Here is an 18786-nt window from a genome sequence, read left to right on the forward strand (position 1 = left end):
CTTTTTTTTTTGCCCGGTACCGGTTCTGGTTCCGTCCGGCCGTCGTCTCGGAGCGGGTCCTGGTGTCGCAGCGACACCTGGCGCATGACGCGGGAATCTCGCTCCGGCTGTTGAAATTAGAAATCACTTGTCCCTGCTTACACAACATCAAATGTATATCTTACAAATAAATATGTATATAAAAAAAAATACGTACAGTACAGGCCAAAAGTTTGGACGCACCTTCTCACTCAATGTGTTTTCTTTATTTTCATGACCATTTACGTTGGTAGATTCTCACTGAAGGCATCAAAACTATGAATGAACACATGTGGAGTTATGTACTTAACAAAAAAAAGGTGAAATAACTGAAAACAGGTTTTATATTCTAGTTTCTTTGCTCTGATTACTGCTTTGCACACTCTTGGCATTCTCTCGATGAGCTTCAAGAGGTCGTCACCTGAAATGGTTTTCCAACAGTCTTGAAGGAGTTCCCAGAGGTGTTTAGCACTTGTTGGCCCCTTTGCCTTCACTCTGCGGTCCAGCTCACCCCAAACCATCTTGACTGGGTTCAGGTCCGGTGACTGTGGAGGCCAGGTCTCCACTTTTTGTTAAGTACATAACTCCACATGTGTTCATTCATAGTTTTGATTCCTTCAGTGAGAATCTACCAATGGAAATGGTAATGAAAATAAAGAAAACACATTGAGTGAGAAGGTGTGTCCAAACTTTTGGCCTGTACTGTAAGTGTTGTGTACATAAAAATAGTTAAAAAAAAAAAAAAGCGATGTCTGGCACCGCCGCTCTACCAAACTTTCGCCTCGCGTTGTGGCCTCCATTACTGTCCAGTGAACCAGAGGTGAGCAGATGGAGCTGATAACAGTCTCTTCCAATTTCACCTGCAGCTGTGACCTGAAGTAAAGTGGACAGTATCTCACTCCCCTTTTACTCCCACCGTTAATGTGACCAGCCGTAAAAGGGACCGTATTGATCAGAGAGGGAACAAGCAAAAAAAAAAAAGTTTCAAATGGGAGAAGAATCAGGAGACTGTTTTCAGCTTGCAATATGTCTTTTTTTAAAAAGCCAAGACAATTTGCCCCCGGGGCCTTTTTAGGTAACCAAGACTCCTGTTATACAGTACGGAAGTAAAATGAATCATAACTATATTGGAATATGTTTTTTTTTAGTGGAGTGTTTATAGTGGGCCACCTTAAATGGGATCCAAACAATTGCAGGATTACGACTAAATCATAATTCGGCCATGAGGGGGCATCATGCTACAATTATGCAGCAATATGAGCGAAAACGTTCTTTTCTCTCTGGTGCTGCAGGGAGCCTTGTAATGCACAGAGGTGCGGGGCTGTTCCCGTTATACTGTACTACAAAACCAAGAGCTTACAATGCATTACTATTTAAAACTAATTTGGATTTAAAATTTTAATATTTAATTTATAAATGCATCAACACAAACAGTAACCTAAACCCAACAGTTAAGACTGAAAAGTACTGAAAAAATGTAATTTGGTAAAAGTATCTTTACTTTGCTTAAATTCTACTCAAGTAAAAGTACACATCTACAAATCTACTAGAGTAAAACAAAAAAATTAAAGATGCTTAGTTACTTTCATTTACTTGATGTAAAAAATGACTAGTCATAAATCCAATACAGCACTAGTTGGTTTATCCTACTTTTAGGTGGTATAAATGTACAAACTATGTTCAGACCACTCCATAAAAAATCTGGACAACAAAATTCTGAACTGGATGGTCCAACATTACATTGAAAAGGGAGAATAAAGTCTTTTTAATAAATTCTATTCCAACAAATATTAATTTAATAAAGCCTTATTCCAAAATTGATTGAATTAATTTTTCCCTCACAATCCTACACACAGCACCTCATAATGACATAGAGAAAAAAAAGTTTACTTGAGGTTTTGGCAAATTTATTATGTCCACAGTTGATTGGACATGATTTGGAAAGACACACTCTTGACTATACACAATTCATGTCAGAGCACAAACCAAGCATGAAGTGAAAGGAATTGTTTATAGAACTCCAAGGCAGGATTGTCTCCAGGCACAAATCTGCTTTTGAAGGTCCCAATGAGAACAGTGGCCTCCGTAAGTGGAAGAAGCTCAAAACTACTAGGACTCTTCCTAGAGCTGGTTGGCCACCTAAACTGAGCGATCTGGGGAGAAGGACCTTAGTTAATGGTCAGAGGAGAACCTTCTAGAAGGACATCCAATCCACCAATCAGGCCTGTATGGTAGAGTGGTCAAATGGAAGCCACTCCTTAAAGTTCCCTCATTGTGAAAATGTTTTTTGCTAATTTTCACATCCAATCATTGAGTAATTGGAATGCTTTGCATGGCTGGAAGCCATGGCAGTTGGTGGAGTTACTTTTTTAGGGGCTGAGAAAGCATAAGAAAGGGGATGTAACATTTCTCCTTATAACAACCATCCCTACAGTGAAGCATGGTGGTGGCAGCATCATGCTTTGGGATGTTTTTCAGCTGCAGGAACTGGGAGACTAGACAGGATAGAGAGAAAGATGACTGCAGCAATGTACAAAGACATCCTGCATGAAAACCAGCTCCAGAGCACTCTTGAACTCAGACTGTGGTGATGGTTCATCTTTCAGCAGGATATCAACCCTGAACACACAGCCAATATATCAGGACAACCCTGTGAATGTCCTTCAGAGTCCAGACTTAAATATGAATGAACATCTCTGGAGGGATCTTAAAATGACTGTGCACCAACACTTCCCATCCAACCTGATGGAGCTTGAGAGGTGCTGCAAAAAGGAATGGGTGAAAAGGATAGATGTGCCAAGCGTGAGGCATCATATAAAAAAGATTGGGTCTGCAACCAAAGCGGCATCGATAAAGTATTGAGCAAAGGCTTTGAATAATTATATATATTTGTTTTCTCAGTTTTTTTATTTTTAATAAGCCTTTTTCACATTGTTATTATTTGTTGTCGTGTGTAGAATTCTGATGAAAAAATGCGATTTTTTATCCTTTTTGGAACAAGGCTGTACCATAACAAAATGTGGAAAAATTGATGCACTATGAATACATTCCGGATGCACAGGCTATTCTACTAATTACCACATGCTATCATGCTGCAGGCTGTGAAGGTTTAGGCTACAGGTACTCAGCTTTGACAATTATCTGGCCAACCTTCTCTAACAGCAGTCAAGTTGTCATATGTCGTTTGCGTCAAACAAATTCTGAATGCTCGGGGCATCATTTTCATCACAAGTAGCAGAATAACGATGAGAATTCCTGGATACCTTTTATTTGATTGTTGTGTTGCATTGTGTTTCATACAATACTGCTATTTTCTGATTGGCTGTTGTGTAGAACTTTTCTTTTTTTAATTTCTTTTGATTGGCTGTTTTTTTTTTGGGCCGGCTGTAGGATGCAGAGGAGATGCCTGGTTTCATGGTGAGGCGCTGCTGTCCACGGTTTGAGAATTATTTGAGTAAAAGTAAAATGACCTATTTCAAAAACAACTTTAAATGTTTTAAATCACTCACAAAAACTACTCAATTACATTAACGTGAGTAAATGTAATTTTTTACTTTCCACCTCTGGAAATGTACAACAAAAAGCATAGCCAGATTGGACAATTTTGAGTTTAATATTGATATTGATGTTCTTCACAGTTGATATTGTTTGTTCGGTATTTTTGGGAGGTTTGTGTATTTCTGTGCATTTGTTAATGTTTTGGGGAACTATAGCAACACAGCACATGCATCAAATTTCAAATGCATTTAAATTCAGATATCTGCTCATGTCAGGTGCCCAAGAAAAAAAAGAACAGGAGAGGATAAACAAGGGGGAAAAAAGAGAAAGGCAGTGATGAAAAAAAACAATAGTTTAGTCTATAAATTCTACTCGTTCAATACCTAAAATCAGGCAAAAGACTCCGAAGCATCATGGCAAGAACCAAGGAGGAGTTTGTATCCCCATAAGGATGCTGAACCCTTTGGTATTTTAAAACACTTCAGAATCCCCTCCAGTATCCTGGGATTTCGTCTTAACCCTTAAAATATCCTACTGAGGCATTATTGGAATACGCAGAACAACTAAATGAGTCAGAACTATAAATAAGTACCCAAAAGTTTTTTTTTGTCAACAAATATTATTAATGAGCGTATTTATTTAGTTGATTTGGTCAACATTCTTTATTTGGTAAAGAGAGTTTTCACTTGCCTAGTTGATTATAAGTGGTGTTAAATAGTGTTGTTGTACAGGAATTGGACAACATGCACCTTTTCTTTTACATGTGGTTAAAGAGGCCATGTAGGCTTTTACTATGTAAAATAACATGCAGTTACATTACACAAAAACAAAACCATCCAATAAAGCAATTCAACAGAAAAAGTTCAAATCAAATCAGAATAATGTTTATTGCCTAAGGATGAAAGTGAAGTGATTGTCACTTGTGATACACAGCAGCACAGCACACGGTGCACACAGTGTAATTTGTCCTCTGCATTTAACCCATCACCCTGAGTGAGCAGTGGGCAGCCATGACAGGTGCCCGGGGAGCAGTGTGTGGGGACGGTGCTTTGCTCAGTGGCACCTCAATGGCACCTTGGCGGCTCGGGATTCGAACCGGCAACCTTCTGATTACGGGGCCGCTTCCTTAACCGCTAGGCCACCACTACCCCAGGATGTCAGGATGTCAGTCTACTAATTTTTTTCTATTGTTGTGGGATATTTTTCTTTTTTTAAGTAAAATATAATTCAATTTTTGCCAAAGCCAAACCTGCTTTAAAATACACTGCTCAAAAAAATAAAAAGAACACTTAAACCACACAATGTAACTCAAAGTCAATCACACTTCTGTGAAATCAAACTGTCCAACTGACAATCAGTTTCACATGCTGTTGTGCAAATGGAATAGACAACAGGTGGAAATTATAGGCAAATAGCAAGACATCGCCAATAAAGGCGTGGTTCTGCAGGTGGGGACCACAGACCACTGAGTTCCTATGCTGTCTGACTGATGTTTTGGTCACTTTTGAATGCTGGTGGTGCTTTCACTAGAGTGGTAACATGAGACGGAGTCTACACCCCACACAAGTGGCTCAGGTAGTGCAGCTCATCCAGGATGGCACATCATTGCGAGCTGTCGGTGTAGTGTCCAGAGCATGGAGGCACTACCAGGAGACAGGCCAGTACATCAGGAGGATGCCATAGGAAAGCAAACACCCAGCAGCAGGATGCTACCTCCGCCTTTGTCCAAGGAGAAAGAGGAGAATGAACTGTGAGACCATATGCTAGTGCGGATGGCCCTGGGTTCCTTCTAATGCAAGACAAAGCTGGACCTCATGTGGATTGAGTGTGTTAGCAGTTCCTGCAAGACAGAGGCATTGATGCTATGAACTGGCCCGCCCGTCTATAGCATCAAAATCTTTTTGTGTGATTTTGTTGTCAGCACATTCACATTTATGTGAAGAACAAAGTATTTAATAAGAATATTTCATTCATTTAGATATAAGATATCTTTTTAAAGGAGGGTAGATATCATTGCATTTTGTAACCATATTAAAGGATTTAATCAGTATCCATAGCCACCAGTGATATCTGTGTCTTTTATTTTCTTTGAACATGAATATTTTGTTGCATTTTTTTTTACTAGTCTTGTCTTTGTTTTAGATTACTTAATTTATAACTTCGATTTATGCACAGTAAGATAACATCAGTTGCGCTTGAGGTTGCATTTGACTGTGTGTTGGACTGGTATTGCTATGCATGTGACAAATAAAAATCTTGAATCATGTGGTCATATGGGTCCAGATCTTCTCATCAGGAAAACTGCCAAATATGACATTCCGCAATTCTCACATACGTATATAACATCTTTCATATGCCGCTATTTTTTTAACTGGCTCTAGTGTGTGGATTGTTCACTAGTGTCGGGTCAAAGATGACCTCAAGATTTATATAAATAACAAACAAGAAAGTTACCAGGTCTTTAAGGATGTTTGCGCACATGACATATTGAAGGGCATGGATTTAAATTTTGAAACACTGGGGATCATGAGCTAGTCAATCAGGCTTCTCAAATTTTAAACTTTGTTCATAAAAAAACATTAAAGATTATAAAATAAACCAAACAAAATGGTATTTATTTTCAGGACCCATTTACATTTACAGCATTTATTAGATGCCCTTATCCAGAGCGACTTAGAAGTTACAGGGGAAAGTCCCCCAGGAGCAACTTAGGGTTAAGTGTCTTGCTCAGGGACACAATGGTACTAAGCGGGATTTGAACCTGGGTCTTCTGGTTCACAGGCGAGTGTGTTACCCACTAGGCTACTACCAGTTAACCACCAAGCATTGTATTCGCCGCTTTTTTGCTCAGCATCTCATCTTATGATCCTGTGGATTTTCACAGAACAGAGACATGTTTTGCACACACAGAGCAGGCACTTTGCTTCCTGTGCATATAACAGAAAAAATGCAGAGCAGAGATCTTTAGGCAAATACTCAGATACAATGTTTAAAGCTTTTAATCAGGTTTCAGTGATGTATTACAAATCAGACTTACAAATCAGACGCCCTTATCCAGAGCAACTTACAATCAGTAGTTACAGGGACAGCCTCCCCCTGGAGCAACTCAGGGTTAAGTGTCTTGCTCAGGGACACAATGGTAGTAAGTGGGATTTGAACCTGGGTCTTCTGGTTCATAGGCGAGTGTGTTACCCACTAGGCTACTACCTAGTATATCACCTAGTGGGTGATATAAAATTCACTTTTTGCAAAATCAAAACGAACACCATGTTCGAACATAAGGATGCCGGTACACTTGTTACCAGAGCAGCCTAGGTCGATGATTGACTTTGTACTCGTATCTTCTGACCTGTGACCCGGCAGAAGAACCTGTCAAGATGGTCTTCAATTCCCACCTCCGGCAGAGCTTTGACGGCGTCCCGAGAGCAGTGGGGGACATTGAGTCCGAATGGACCTTGTTCCGCTCTGCAATTATTGAGGCGGTTGTTGCTAGCTGTGGTCGCAAGGTGGTGGTAGTGAGCAGTGCCCACTGCTCACTCAAGGTGATGAGTTAAATGCAGAGGACAAATTTCACTGTGTGCACTGTGTGCTGTGTATCACGTGTGACAATCACTTCACTTCAACCCCTGTACCCATTGGTGGACACCAGAGGTCAGGGGAGCCGTCAGGCTGAAGAAGGAGGCCAAGAGGGCATGGCTGGTCTGTGGGTCTCCAGAAGCAGCAGCATTGGGAGGTGCGGCATTGGGAGTCGGTGTTCGGTAAGGACCATGGAGAAAGACTACCAATCGGCTCCAAAGAGGTTCTGGCAAACAATCAGATGCTTCAGGAGCGGGGATGGGGAGCTGCTGACATCAAGTAGGGCTACAGTCGGGTGGTGGAAGGAATACTCAATCCCACCAGCACGCGTTCCAAGGAGGAACCAGAGCTGGGATACCTGGGTATGGACTGTCCAATCTCAGGGGCAGAAGTTGCTGAGGTAGTCAAACAGCTACACAGTGGCGGAACCCCAGGGGTGGATGAGATCTCACATCTATGGATGTTGTAAGACTGTCGTGGTTGACACGTCTCTGCAACATTGCATGGACATCAGGGGCATTTCCGGTGTAGTGGCAGACTGGGGTGGTTGACCCTGTTTTTAAGAAGGAGGACCAGACGGTGCGTTCCAACTTTAGGGGGATCACCTCCTCAGCCTTCCTGGAAAGGTCTACTCCAAGGTACTGGAGAGGAGGGTCTGGTCGATAGTTGAATCTCAGATTGAGGAGGAGCAATGTGGTTTTCGTACTGGTCGTGGAACTGTGGACCAGCTCTTTACCATTGCGGGGGTGATGGAGGGGTCATGGGAGTTTTCCCAACCAATCCACAAGTGTTTTGTGGATTTGGAGAAGGCTTATGACCGTGTCCCCAGGACCGTGTGCTCCAGGAGTATGTCCTGTATCAGAGGAGCATGAGTTTGGTCCGCATAGCTGGCAGTAATTTGGACCTGTTCCCGGTGAGGGTTGGACTCTGCCAGGGCTGCCCTTTGTCACTGGTTCTGTTCATAACCAATATGGACAGAATTTCTAGGTGCAGCCGTGCTGTGGAGGGTGTCGAGTTTGGTGGCAGTCTCGTCTCTGCTTTTTGCAGATTATGTGGTCCTCCTAGCTTCATCAGGCTCTGACCTTCAGCTCTTGCTGGGTAGGTTCGCACCTGAGGGTGAAGCGGCAGGGACGAGGATCAGCACCTCCAAATCTGAGACCATGGTTCTTGACTGGAAAAGGGTGGCTTGACAACCCCGGGTCAGAAGAGCGGTCCTGCCTCAAGTGGATGAGTTTAAGTATGTCAGGGCCTTGTTCACAAGTGAGGGAAGAAGGGAGCAGGAGATTAACGAATTGGGCCAGCTGAACTGATCTGTCGTGGTGAAGAGGGAGCTGAGTCAGAAACCAAGGCTCTTGAATTACCGGTCGATCTATGTCCCAATCCTCACCTATGGTCATGAGCTTTGGGTAATGACTGAAAGAACGAGACATCGAATACAAGCGGCCCAAATGAGTTTCCTCCGTAGGGTGGCGGGGCGCAGCCTTAGAAAAAGGGTGATGAGCTCAGAGTAGAACTGCTGCTCCTCCACATCGAAAGGAGCCAGCTGAGGTGGTTTGGGCATCTGGTCAGGAGGCCCCCGGGTCGACCCAGGACACGCTGGAGAAATTACATCTCCAGTCTGGTCTGGGAACGCCTTGGGGTCCTGACGGAGGAACTGGTGGACCCAGAGCCAGATAAGAAGAGGAGTAAGTTGACTACTTAGGTTACTAAACAGATTTTTTATGGTTTATTACTATGGTATTTGGTGGAGATGTCTCTTTGTGGCAAGTCTCCTGCAAGATCTGTGGCACCTTCCTCTTTACTTTTTCAAGTCTCAGATTCTGAACTTGGTGCACTCACACGTCCTGTATAAAGTAATTAAGAGTGCTAGATGTGTACTAGAAATGTGCAGAGTTACCACTGCTTGAATTTGAAACTGCATTTGTTGAGGTAGCAAAATGATCTGTAACAAACGTGTTCAGTTGTATTTGTATTTTTGCAATTGTATTTTTGCTCTTTAAGCATGTGGAATTTTAGCATGTTGAATGTACAGAAAATTTGCTAACATTCCATATATCTTGAATACAGCATTAAATCTATTGTAAAAATAGTAAAATTGCAATAGAATAGATTCAAGATTGGTTTATTGTCAGTACAAAAGTATGAAGAGTTATAATAATGTTTCACACAGACCCCTATAGTGCAATCATAAAAGAAAGAAAACTATACATGTATAAATATGTATATACACACTAAACTATACAAACTACAACTTAAATACTGTACAGATCTCCATGAGAGAAAAGTAAACATTTTCTGTACAATGAACAGGACAAACAGGACAACATCGTGTAAGATGCTTGTAGGTGGATATGTTGGATATTTGAAACAGGACACTAAAGACAAGACAAAACCTACGAGACAAACATGTGCAAAATAAACAGAGATAACAGAGATTTGCAAAATGGTCAGTATGTTATCAGGTGCATAAGGCTGGAAGTGTATTGTTGTTGAGTTTATCAGTGTTTTGGTGATGGCAGATCGCTACAGCCACACATAATACTATCCTCCCAACTGTACAATTAGTTTCCCTATACATTATTTAAAATCACTTATTTTATCATACTGCAAACAACACACTTTCCTTGGTTTACTACTTATTTATCCTTACTTTTTTTGGAGCACACACATTTTTACACTCTTAGGTTCTGTTTGTCCCTTACAATAAAGATGTGTGATAGATTTCTGCATGTTCATTATTTGATTGTGAGCATCATTAGCAGCACCTTATAATGCCCTTTTCTGCATGCTGAATCCATTCCTTTCCTAATGTAATCTGTACCAGTTCAATTCACCAAGGCCCTAAAACCATAATTCCAGAATTCCTCTTTTTTTATTCTTTATTAGACCTCATTTATTTAAGATGGACAATTACATGTTATTAATCTGCTAAACCACTCTCTATACTGTTCAGTTTCAATTTTAAAGTTTCAATTTTCCAGTTAGCAAATGCTTTTATGGCTAAAATGGAAACAGAAGAAAATTGCTCACAACATTCAACCAGGAACATGAATCCTGCCTCTTGCCCAAACAAATGCCCAGGACACATGCCAACGTTTTTCAAAGAGGATTGTGGGGACTTCACTGCTCTCACAGGTTGAAACAAGTATGATTTATTAACTCTTCCTTTAGAAGTTCACTCTGAACTTGATCAGTTTCCGAGCTCTGCGTTGGAACACCTCACTCATTTGGTTGCATCTAATATTGAATTTTAATCCTCTAGTGGAATAGGGCATCAAGCAATCGATCCGTCCAGGACAGTGGGCCAAGTTGGAGCCGAAAGGCAGGAGAAGTCCCTGGACAGGACACCAGTTCATTAGAAAGGGCCCGTTCACTGTGACACTTGCAGCCACTCCTGTTTGATACCTACAGTCCATGCAGCTGACAAAGATAATACACCTTTAAAAAAACGTACTGCTGTGTCTACAGATTCCACCTGTAGTACAATAATGAAAGTTCATTCCCATGTAATTCTATCAGTAGCCTTTCTTGAAACACTGACGTGACTCCAGTTCCTTTGAAATGGCTGTTAAGTCCACCATGGTAAGCCACGACTGAAAGTGTAAAAGTGATTCATTAAAGCACAGCACCCAGTGCACCTAGCGAAGTGTGGGGCCGCTCCTAATTCAACCAAGTAGAGTACATTACATGCTATAACATAAATTACACACGAATAGCGGCAAATACGGCGGTTTGTTCTATCATGCATGTTCCAGCTCGTTTTTTTTTTTTAAGTAAGCGTTTGCCCCAGAACACACACTTTCGGTTCATCCGTAGGTTTCGTTTATTAGCAAGTGAAGGCGACTTGTGGACCGTTTCCACCCAGCAGCCCTGCTCTGAGGCACACGGTGGGTTTTTTCACTCCGTACTCGTGTTATGCGATTTAATCGGTCCGAACTGCTGCGTGTTGGGGTTTTTTTTTCCGTGTGTGTATATAATCCCAGGAGAATAATAAAATAATAAAAATGTTAAAATCGTGTAAGGCGCGTCTGAGGTGCTGCGTTGTATTTAGCATAACCGGGGTAGAAATTTGGGTTTGTTCGTCAGAAAACACGTTTATCATTTATTTGAATGGTTTTAACATTTGAGGACGCTTCATGTTGCCCTGTAAGAAGTTGTGGAAGTCGCAGTAAATGCTTCCGCGCGTTTAATTACCCGCCTTACTGCGTATTATTTGATGCATCTGACCGAGAAACGTTGATCTGGCTGCTTTTTGTTGATGGGTGAGATTAATACGAACACCGGAAGCCCCGCTACAGATTACGGTGTGGACAAGCGGGACGGCAGCACGTGATCGCGGGAGTAATCCCCTGATCCGGTTCCGACCATCCCATTTTGTCACGCCAACACGGCACCAAGATGCAGAACACGCTTTAATTTCCCTCGTTCGGCCACGTGTATTCACCTCCTCTGTTCCGTCTGTTGCAGGTCGGTTTACGTCTGAGACGCGACACGGGACTGTTTCTTTCCACCATGGGACTGAACGGATGCGGGCAGATTTCCAAATGCATTGTTATCCTCTTCAACATCATTCTAGCAGTAAGTAATAATGATTTAAAAAAAAAAAAAAAAACAGCGACCGAGTGAATATTTGACTGCGCGTGTTTTTATGATGACGTCACAGCGCCCGTCTGCCGCTCAGCGGCTGCAGCTGGTATTGCAGGTTGGCGCCCAGCCTGAAATTATCCTCAAATGCGGGATTATCAATCGGACAGCATCTCTCTGTGTCGAGCGATGTTAAAACGACACCGAAAGGTAGTTTTAACAAAGTAATTTAAACCCCTCATATGTCCGATGGACGATAGTGGCTGCTTTGGGGAACCAACAGATGGCGCTGCTTCTCTGCCCTTTTTTTTACCATTTATTATAAGAAATGCATTCAAATAGCCGTGTAAGTACTAAATAAGTCATACTTGAGCTTTTTTGATGTCCTCTAATATCTGCAGATAATTGTTTAAAATCCTGTTACACTTCATTGTGTGTGGGAAATACTATGGTATCCAGTTAATTTCGCATTGCATGTCAGGTATATTTGTTAAAATTTTGTTTCCCCCCCCATGTACAGATTGATGGCTTGGTAATGTTGGGGTTAGGCCTCTGGCTTCGTTTCAGTGCAGAGACTCGAGGATACTTCGACATTGATATGAACACGAAACAGTTTGTAGTGGGTAGGTCTGCTAACCTCCATGTGTTGCTCTGTTTAAATAGGAATTGGAATGGATGTAAATCTGTCCTGCTCTCTCTCTCTCTCTCTCTCTCTCTATATATATATATATATATACACACACACACACACACACACACACACACACACACACAGGTATAGCCGTGCTGATTGCAATAGGTGCCCTGATGCTGATCATTGCCGCTTTCGGAGATTACGGAGCTTGCAACGAGAGCCGGACTGCTCTGGGAATCGTAAGCAAACAGCATTTCCTGTCTATACAAGGATTCATTATGCAGGAAGGTCTGATCACTGTTGCTATTTTACATTAATGTCACTAGTGAGGCTATTGGGGCTATTGATCAACCAAAAAGGCAAATAAATAAAAAAAAAAAGCAACTTATTAAAAATAGGTCTTTGATTAGCCTTTGATTAGTACAATAATGCAACGGAAGTATTTTTATCAGCTTTATGTAATGCTAATGATTATAACCTAAAAAGATAACTTAAAATGTGTGAATCCACTTTTTAAAACATTTTCTGTCACTTTGTATAAAATAAGATAATACATTATCAATTATACATTTATACAATTATATATTTAGTATTTCAATGTGTTCATTAACATTGATTTGTCTTTTCAAAGTTCGCTGGCCTTCTCGCATTTTTGATCATTCTCGAGATTGGGTCTGGAGTGTGGGTATTTACACAAAGCAAAGAGGTGAGGAATGAAACCAGCCAGTTCTAGCCACTGTCTAATTCACAGTAAACATTATAATTATTATTATTATGTATTTGGGTGTGACAGGTTTGGAAAGTTGGGTCTGTTTAAACCCATTCTTGACATCAAAGATCAAGCTCATTGCTGGTTACCTACATTGTGGGGGGAAGTGAATTGGTTTGCACAGTAACTCTAATTTCATTTTTGCCACTTGATTCTAAATAGCAGTCACAGGCATGTTTCAAGTGTGTTTACTTTTTCAGTTTCACAAAATGGTTCATTTTGGCAAAACAGCAGCACAGCACAGAAGACCCCACCCCCTCCTGGTGACCAGGTGTTGACTCTGTCCCCGGACAGTGTGAGGAGATCCCTCAGCAGGATCAACGCTCGCAAAGCTCCGGGTCCTGACAACATTCCGGGTCGTGTACTGAAGGACTGTGCAGTGGAACTCACTGATGTCTTCACAGACATCTTTAACATCTCACTATCCCAGGCTGTCGTCCCCACCTGTTTCAAAGAAACCACAATCATTCCAGTGCCAAAAAAAGTCATCTCCTTCCTGCTTTAATGACTACCGTCCAATTGCACTTACCTCCATCCTCATGAAGTGCTTTGAACGGCTAGTCATGAAGCACATTAAGTCTGGCCTTCCCCCCTCCCTGGACCCCTTCCAGTTTGCATATCGGCCCAACCGCTCGACCGAGATGATGCCATCTCCACTGCACTCCACTCAGCACTCACACATCTGGACAAAAAAGACTCATGTCCGAATGCTGTTCATAGACTTCAGTTCAGCATTTAACACTATAATCCCACAACAGCTCGCAGAAAAACTGATCCAGCTGGGGCTCAACACCTCACTGTGTAACTGGCTGTTGGACTTCCTCACAGGAAGACCACAAGCAGTACAGGTTGGCAGTAACACATCCAGCACCATCGTTCTAAACACGCGGGCTCCTCAGGGATGTGTGCTGAGCCCCCTCCTCTTCACTCTGCTGACCCACGACTGCACTCCGTCACACTTCTCCAACCTCTTCATCAAGTTTGCGGATGACACGACTGTGGTGGGACTCATTAATAACAGGGATGAGTCCAACTACAGAAGCGAGGTGATCCGCCTGGCCACGTGGTGCGGAGACGACAATCTCTCTCTGAATGTGGAGAAGACGAAAGAGATTGTTGTTGACTTCAGGAGAGGAAATACTCAGCATGCTCCTCTGACCATCAACGGTGCATCTGTGGAGAGAGTGAGCAGCACCAAGTTCCTGGGTGTGCACATCACTGAGGATCTCTCCTGGACAAATAACACCACTGCACTGGCCAAGAAAGCACAGCAGCGTCTCTACTTCCTCCGCAAACTAAGAAGAGCAAGAGCACCAGCCCCCATCATGTACACATTCTACCGAGGAACCATCGAGAGCATCCTGTCTAGCTGCATCACTGTGTGGTTTGGAGCCTGCAATGCGTCCTGCAATAAAACTCTCCAACGCATAGTCAGAGCAGCTGAGAGAATCATCGGTGTCCCTCTCCCCTCCCTCCAAGACATCTACAGTACACGCCTCACCAAGAAAGCCCTCGGCATAGCAGCTGATCCCACCCACCCAATGCAAACCTTCTTCAGCCTGCTGCCATCAGGGAGGAGACTGCGGAGTTTCCAGGCCAGGACCAGCAGACTGAAGGACAGCTTCACCCATCAGGCTGTCAGGAAGCTCAACTCTCTCCCGGCTCTGGCCCCACTCCCCTCACTCCCCTCTTCTGCTCCACAAACTTTCTGAATTCTAACACACACACACACAAACTGACCATGCACCAGTCTCTCTGTGCAGCATTGGTCTGCCAACTACCTCACTTTGTCACTTTTACTTTTGTATTTAATGTTACTGTTTGTATTTAATGTTACTTGTATGCACCATGGGTCTGAGAGTAACGCAATTTCAATTCGCTGTATGTCCAGTACATGTGGCAGAATTGACAATAAAGCTGACTTTGGCTTTGACTTCATGTTTGGTGGCAGCGTTTTCTCTGTTGAGCACAGATGTGTGTGATTTTAATCTGAAATTATGTGTGCCTCTCATTTTGTGTAGGTAGCGGACAACCTGGCTGAGTTCTACGCAACCGTATATGCGCAGTACATCAATAAAAGAGACCCCAGCCTGAAATTCACCCTAACAGTAATCAACAATGGAGTTGAGTGACCACAACTGTCTCTGATATCTGTCTGTAAAAAAAAAAACTCCACTGTTATTTTTTGGCATAATGTTTGGTGTGAACCCAAGTTGTTGGGTGGTTTGTAACACCCACACAAGAAAACATATCTAAATCAATTTTTAAATCTGTCTCTGCTTATATTTTCCCCATCAGCTGAGTTGCTGTGGAATTGGTGGGGGTTTGGAACCATTTGTCCGAGATACCTGCCCTAAGATGTCCTTCTTGGAGACATTCACCTATCCAGTGAGTACCACTTTTTTTTTTTTGCTGTTTGGTAAATTTAACATTATTATAAATTGTTGAAACATTTTAATGCCCCGCCCTCCTTCGTTTAGAGCTGTGTTAATGTGATCACGGACCTTTTTGAGTCCAAGGCCCCTGTGATCTTGGGGTTCTTCTTGGGAAATGCAGCTATAATGGTAAGTTAACGGTGCACTGGCCATTCAAAAATTACTTTTGATTTGTCTCATTTGATTGGAAGCAGAAATCTGATTTGCCACAATTGAGATTAACCAAAGATCTTTATCTCTCTTTTTTTTTTTTTTTCTTCTCTTGTACAAATCTCACAATCTTTTGCTTTCTTTCTTTCCGTTTTTTTTTTTTTTTTTTGGTTGATCTGGTAGATTGCAACTCTGATTTGTAGCTTATCTCTCAGTAAAGCTATTGATCATCGTAACTCAACTCCTCCCCCCTACCAGCTTCTCTCTATTACCACCCCTTCCCCTTCAACAAACCCTCTCATTTCACCCATGCCATCCGTGCCCATGCAGCACTACATCTAACTTCTTCTTTACTCTGAGCAGCCCTAGAACCTCTCTTTTGGATCACTTAAAGTATTTTCTAACTGTCTGCAAAGAGGTGTACCTATGTGACAAGTTTTCTCCAGGCTCTGTGGCACCCTTCTTCACTTCCTCCCACTCTTCTCCTCTAAACCTCAGATTCTGACCTTGGTGTGCAGTTGCGTCCTGGCTACAGAAATTAAGAAGAGTCGTCAAGGTTCACCTTTGTACTACCACCAGAACGTAGTTTACTGAAGCAACTTGAAGTTTGCTGCTGCGACACACTGGCCATGTTCCATTTTATCACCAGTTTTGGCCTCTAGGAGTTTCTATCACTCGCCTTTAGATTGCTTGAGCCTGGAGCTAGTGAATGTGCATGTTTCTTGCTGCATTGTCAGCTGCTCTTTCACAAAAGGGAAAGTGATATTTTTTTAATCAAGTGTAGTAGAATAGGTACAATGGTGTTCATGTTTTATATGACTGTAAACATTGTCTTTAACATGATTTTATTCATTCCTTTTCTAATGTAGTACCAGTTGATTGCACTGTATTGTGAAGCCACTTTTGCCACCAGATTCTGTGGGCCCTATGCCATTTTTTAAAATTCCAAAATGTTTAATTGTGTGACTGAGAGAAGGAGTAGTGAGAAATGTTTATTTTTGGGACAGAGGGCTCAATTCAGAAACTACCAAAATATATTTAAAAGGGAAGTCACGGTAGATGTAAATATGGCGTGCCACAGTGTACTGAAAAGACTGTCCTAATGTTCGTGTAATGCATTCACCTGATAGAACAATGTTTCATCTTTGCTTTTTGCTCTCTCATTTTTTTTCATTGTATTCTTTAGCAACAGGCTGTTACAGAAATAAAAATTTTATTAATGGGCTTTCCTTGTCTAATTTCCGAGGCCTGATCGTTCACTAAGTGAAAGCTGCACAAGTTGGGTACACATGTTTCATACAGACAGTGCGGTCAGGAAGAGCGGAAGAAATGGGGAAAATGCAAATATTTTTAAACGTTGCATGTAATACAACGGACCATTTTAAATTATGCTTTAGGCATTCAAATACATATCTAAAACTACTACAGCTATAATTGTGGGAATGAGGTTCAGGCTGTAACAGTACGCTAGCATGAATAGGGTGATATCCGGTACCACTAAACTGAGTTGTGTGATTGTGGCAGAAATTTAGGAGGTTTTGTAACTTTTCAAGCAACAGTCAATCAAATCTATTTATGCAGGTTTTTATAACCTTAAGAGTAATATTTACAGTACAATGAACAATATCCAAATAACAAGAAATAGTAACTATTTGACTTTTCAAACCACAGCACCGTAAAATGTTTCTATGTCTATGTACAGCACGGAATATTGATTTATTAAATTGAACTGTAACTGAATTGGTTTGCAGAGGCCGACACATGCATAGATTTTATTTGTGCTACACTTATATGTTTAATTTTCCATTTTATGTATGTTTAGTGTCGAACATCTCTATGCAATATAGTTAATGTACATTGGTATAATAAACTGTAATGTTTACAATTTGCAGGTAATGGGCTTTCTGGTTAAATTCTACAACTCCAAATATGACCAGTTTAAGACTAGTCAAGTAGAGTCCTACATGAAAATTACTCTCACAGCACTTCATTTTGTTATGGGACTCCATTTGGACCTGAGGTAGTAGCCTAGTGGGTAAGACACACACCCAGGTTCAAATCCCACTTACTACCATTGTGTCCCTGAGCAAGTCACTTAACCCTAAGTTGCTCCAGGGGGGGACTGTCCCTGTAACTACTGATTGTAAGTCGCTCTGGATAAGGGCGTCTGATAAATGCTGTAAATGTAAATGTTTTGCAATCATTCTCCCTTTTTGAGTTAAGGGCCCATTTCAACTTGCTATTCCTCTGGGGAACTGCAGCTATGATGCTAAGTCAAATTGGAAACACAAACCTGATCTGCTGCTGTTATGATTTTCTCCTCTCTTGTCCAAATAAAAATTACGTATCTCTGGCAAACCTTTTCTTTCTATCCCTGTGTTTTTGATGATCTTGCAGAGATGCTGTGTATCCACATCTGACAAAACCAAAGATCAATCTACAACAATCTACCTTTTCTCAAGATCCTCTCCTTTAATGTGTGGCCATATTCACCTCTTCTTTACTTTCAGCATCTGTCAGAGCTTGGGTTCCCTAATGTAACAGTCTTTATGTGGTTGTGTGGTACATTCACTTCCTTCCTTTCCCCTTTCTCTTCTGAGCCTCAGATTGTGACCTTGGTGTGCTCCTGCATCCTGACTAATGAGACTAGGAGTGGTGTGATTTGGCCTTGCCTCCAATTATGCCCTCACTCACTCCCTGTACAAAGCTTCTTTGGAAGTTTTTGCACCTTATGGCCGACAGGAAGATCCAAAGCCAACACGAACAAATACATTCCTCTACTTTTTAGTTTCACATACTGGACCATTAAAAAAAAAAAAAACAACAACATTTATTCCTTATGTAGCCCATGACACCCCCCACAATTGACCCTTCTGTACATGAGGAAAAACTCCACACAAATTGGATAGGGATAGCGAAAAAAAGAAAGGAAGAAACCTTGAGAAGGAGTGATACAGAGAGGGACCCCCTTCCAGGGTAGAGTGAGCCTGCAAATGGTGTCAGTGCAGGGTACGGGATGATTTTTCCAAGAAGACAAAAAGTCTTACAGTTGTGGAGGTGGAAAAGTCCAAAGTGAAGTACAGAGCATCTGTCCATGTTTGGAGGGGCTGGACAGTGCAGAG

The 18786-nt window shown here is 41.8% G+C and overlaps 1 protein-coding gene across 3 annotated transcripts; it reads left to right on the plus strand.

Moving 5' to 3' along the window:
- The first annotated feature begins 10902 nt into the window (after positions 1-10902).
- Positions 10903-16889, plus strand: LOC114794283 (CD9 antigen-like). Of its 3 annotated transcripts, none has more exons than XM_028986741.1 (9): positions 10903-10979; positions 11560-11670; positions 12197-12299; positions 12452-12549; positions 12942-13016; positions 15101-15202; positions 15378-15467; positions 15560-15643; positions 15848-16889. In XM_028986741.1, exons 2-9 carry the CDS (start codon positions 11605-11607, stop codon positions 16004-16006), a joined length of 777 nt encoding a protein of 258 aa, XP_028842574.1. In that variant the 5' UTR covers positions 10903-10979; positions 11560-11604; the 3' UTR covers positions 16007-16889. The 3 variants fall into 3 exon arrangements, with proteins under 3 accessions (XP_028842574.1, XP_028842575.1, XP_028842576.1); XM_028986742.1 differs by lacking the exon at positions 10903-10979 and adding an exon at positions 11224-11354; XM_028986743.1 differs by lacking the exon at positions 10903-10979 and having other exon boundaries at positions 11392-11670; positions 16163-16889.
- Positions 16890-18786: the final 1897 nt, after the last annotated feature.

The sequence above is a fragment of the Denticeps clupeoides genome, chromosome 7 (genome assembly GCF_900700375.1).
Source record: "Denticeps clupeoides chromosome 7, fDenClu1.1, whole genome shotgun sequence".
Classification (NCBI taxonomy): domain Eukaryota; kingdom Metazoa; phylum Chordata; class Actinopteri; order Clupeiformes; family Denticipitidae; genus Denticeps; species Denticeps clupeoides.

Coding starts and splice junctions, on each gene's coding strand:
- LOC114794283 (XM_028986741.1), top strand. CDS start 11,605: ATGGGACTGAACGGATGCGGGCAGATTTCCAAATGCATTGTTATCCTC. Junction 12,550..12,941: donor GCCGGACTGCTCTGGGAATC/GTAAGCAAACAG, acceptor GTCTTTTCAAAG/TTCGCTGGCCTTCTCGCATT. Junction 13,017..15,100: donor TATTTACACAAAGCAAAGAG/GTGAGGAATGAA, acceptor CATTTTGTGTAG/GTAGCGGACAACCTGGCTGA.